General features: G+C 41.0%; 1 protein-coding gene across 1 annotated transcript in view; it reads left to right on the top strand.

Annotated features, from left to right (window-relative positions):
• The window catches only part of LOC119422641 (NADH dehydrogenase [ubiquinone] iron-sulfur protein 8, mitochondrial), a gene marked incomplete in the record, with an annotated part of 6,676 nt that overhangs the window by 880 nt on the left and 2,709 nt on the right, over positions 1–3,087 (top strand). Inside the window, 1 exon segment of the mRNA XM_037690026.1 lies at positions 1,547–1,602. Within this exon segment, the coding sequence (XP_037545954.1) occupies positions 1,560–1,602 (43 nt within the window).

Raw genomic sequence — 3,087 nt, 5'->3', positions numbered from 1 at the left:
GAACAGAAACATTCATGTATAAAATAATAATTGAACAGAAACATTCAAGTATAAAATAATAATTGAACAGAAACATTCAAGTATAAAATAATAATTGAACAGAAACATTCATCTATAAAATAATAATTGAATAGAAACATTCTTGTATAAAATAATAATTGATCAGAAACATTCATGTATAAAATAATAATTGAACAGAAACATTCATCTATAAAATAATAATTGAATAGAAACATTCATCTATAAAATAATAATCTAACAATATTTATCTGAGGAGCAGCTTTGAGTTTAACTCCATCACTGAACTCTCATCTTGAACAAGCATGAAGGCGACAGTGGAAAGAAAAACTCCCTCATGAGGAAGAAACCTTTAGCAGAACCAGGATCAGGACAAGAGAACCATCTGCTTCGACCGGCTGGGTTTGGGAGGAATAGATACACAATGGCAGGTCAAGAATCACATGTTAAGATAGAAATGGTATCAAATGAAAACTATTCAATTTTAACAATTCATTTAAGGAAATGAGGTCAGTTTGTCCTCTAGTAGTCTAAGTCTATAGCAGCATAACAAGCCTAACTATAGGATTTATCAAAAAGGAAAGTCTTAAACTGGACAATGTGTCAGTCTCATGGACAGAAACTGGAAGTTGGTTCCACAAGAGAGGAGCCTGAGAACTGAAAGATCTTCCTCCCATTCTGCTGCTGGAAACTCTAGGAACCACAAGTAAACAAAACATGCTGCGTGTGATGTCATGTCTTCTGCGCATGCGGATTGCATCAGGGCTGAAGTAGGTCATTTAAATTATAATGTCAACACCCACAAAAAAAAATAAAAAATAAAAAAGGATCTAAGCAAATATCCTGATGTATGCTCAATAATCCAGGTAGAAAAACCTAAGTTTACATCTGGTCCTCAGGACATTCAGCAAAACAAAAAGATAGTAGAAACTTTTCTTCTTTCATCCGAGAGACTTCCTCAGTCTGAGGTGCTGTATTCAGCTCAGTCTCTTAAATAGCACCTTCTCCTGTTGATCCACTCTGAGAAGGTGCTATTTAAGAGACTGAGCTGAATACAGCACCTCAGACTATAGAAGTTGTTCGGATGAAAGACGAAACGTTTCTACTATCTTTTTGTTTTGCTGTTGTTGTTTTTTTTTTTGTTTTTTTTTTGAATGTCCAGAGGACCAGATTTAACTTTTTTTAGATTTAAGCAAAAACCTGTAATTGACCTTTAGTAGCAGCAGCGCTCCTTATTGTTGATACGAAACAGGATGGGATCAATACTTTAGCTTGTTTCTCTTCAGTTCCTTGTTCTTGTTCACAACGCTGCACCGGTGGAGCTGTCAAGAGGCAAGGTTACACACTGAATTAAACCAGTATGTCAGATAATCTCCCAGTATCATTTCATCGGTCCATGAATCAAACCACGTCCTTCACAGACGTAACGTTTGGATGAAACGCAGCATGACCCCTCAGACTGAGGGCACTTGATGCTGTCTGAAAAGACAACATGACTTCAAAGTGTGTTTTGTTTGGTTTGTTTCAGCTTTAAACTCCTGATGGCTGCAACTTTTCGTTGTCTTTCCTCCATATCAAGGCAAGGTAAGATTTCATATCACATCATCAAAAGAGTCCAAGTGTTGGTAAGTTTAGAAATATTAGAATTGTCAACATATAGAACCTCAACTCTGATTTATCTAACGTGTACATGAACACATGTCAGAGTCAGAGTTTCTTTATTGTCATTCGCACCTCATGTGGTACATGTGGTGGAGCGAAATTATGTCCACAGGGTCCCAGTTACATCCAACAATAAAATGTATAAGAAAAACAGTAATAACATCTAAGATATGAACTAAGAAAAACATCAACTAAATATACACTAAGCACTCATAACATAAAACATTGAACATCAGCACAAACATGAACATGAGTCTGTGAGCAGATGTGCACGCATGAACACATCAACATTGAAACAGATCAGCAGCAACATGAAACAGATCAGCAGCAACATGATATGGTTTTTCACAGTGATTATTCTAGTTAGAGATTCATGAGTCTAACAGCCTCAGGGTAGAAGCTGTTCCTCAGTCTAGTGGTTCTACACTTAATGCTCCTCAACCTCCTTCCTGAGGGGAGTGGGGCAAAAAGTGTGTGTGCTGGGTGGGTGGGGTCCTTCATGATGCAGGTGGCCCTCTTCCTGCATCTGGAGGTGTAGATGTCTGTGATGGTGGGGAGGCTGATTCCAACAGATTTCTGTGCAGCCTTCACCACTCTCTGCAAAGCTTTTCTTTCTGCAGCTGTGCAGCCTCCATGCCACACATTGATGCTCGAGCACAGGATGCTCTCCACTGCACACCTGTAGAAGGAGGTGAGGACTGAGCTTCCCAGACCAGCTCGCCTCAGCCGTCTGAGGAAGTAGAGTCTCTGATGAGCTTTCTTGATCAGGCTGGTGGTGTTGTTGCTCCAGCTGAGGTTGTCATTCATGTGTACACCCAAGTACTTGTAGCTGGAGACCACTTCCACCGCAGATCCTCTTATGTTCAGGGGGGTGTAGGTGTGTTTGTTCCTTCTGAAGTCCACAATCATCTCCTTTGTCTTCTTCACATTGATGTGAAGGTTATTCTCTCTGCACCAGCTCTCCAGGTGTTCCACCTCTTGCCTGTAGCTGGACTCATCATTGTTTGTGATGCATCCCACCACCGCTGTATCATCTGCAAACTTTACAATGTGACAGCCTGGATGGGTAGCTGCACAATCATATGTGAGCAGAGTAAACAGAAGGGGGCTCAACACACATCCCTGAGGAGAGCCAGTGCTGAGGGTTATGGTGGAGGAGGAGAGGTTGTGGATCCTCACTAACTGTGGTCTGTTTGTTAAAAAGTCTAGTACCCAGTTGCAGATGGAGGGGCTTAGTCCTAGTGTGGATAGTTTGTCCATCAGGGTTTGGGGGATCATGGTGTTGAAGGCGGATGTGAAGTCCACAAAGAGCATACGGACGTAAGAGTTTTTCTGCTCCAGGTGGTTGAGTGCAGTGTGGACCACAGAGGAGATTGCATCCTCTGTTGATCGGTTCTCACGGTATGC

This window comes from Nematolebias whitei, chromosome 16 (assembly GCF_014905685.2).
Source record: "Nematolebias whitei isolate Nwh7 chromosome 16, NemWhi1, whole genome shotgun sequence".
NCBI classification, from domain to species: Eukaryota; Metazoa; Chordata; class Actinopteri; order Cyprinodontiformes; family Rivulidae; genus Nematolebias; species Nematolebias whitei.
The sequence above is the reverse complement of the archived record's forward strand: the minus strand, read 5'-3'. Positions and strand labels throughout refer to the sequence as shown.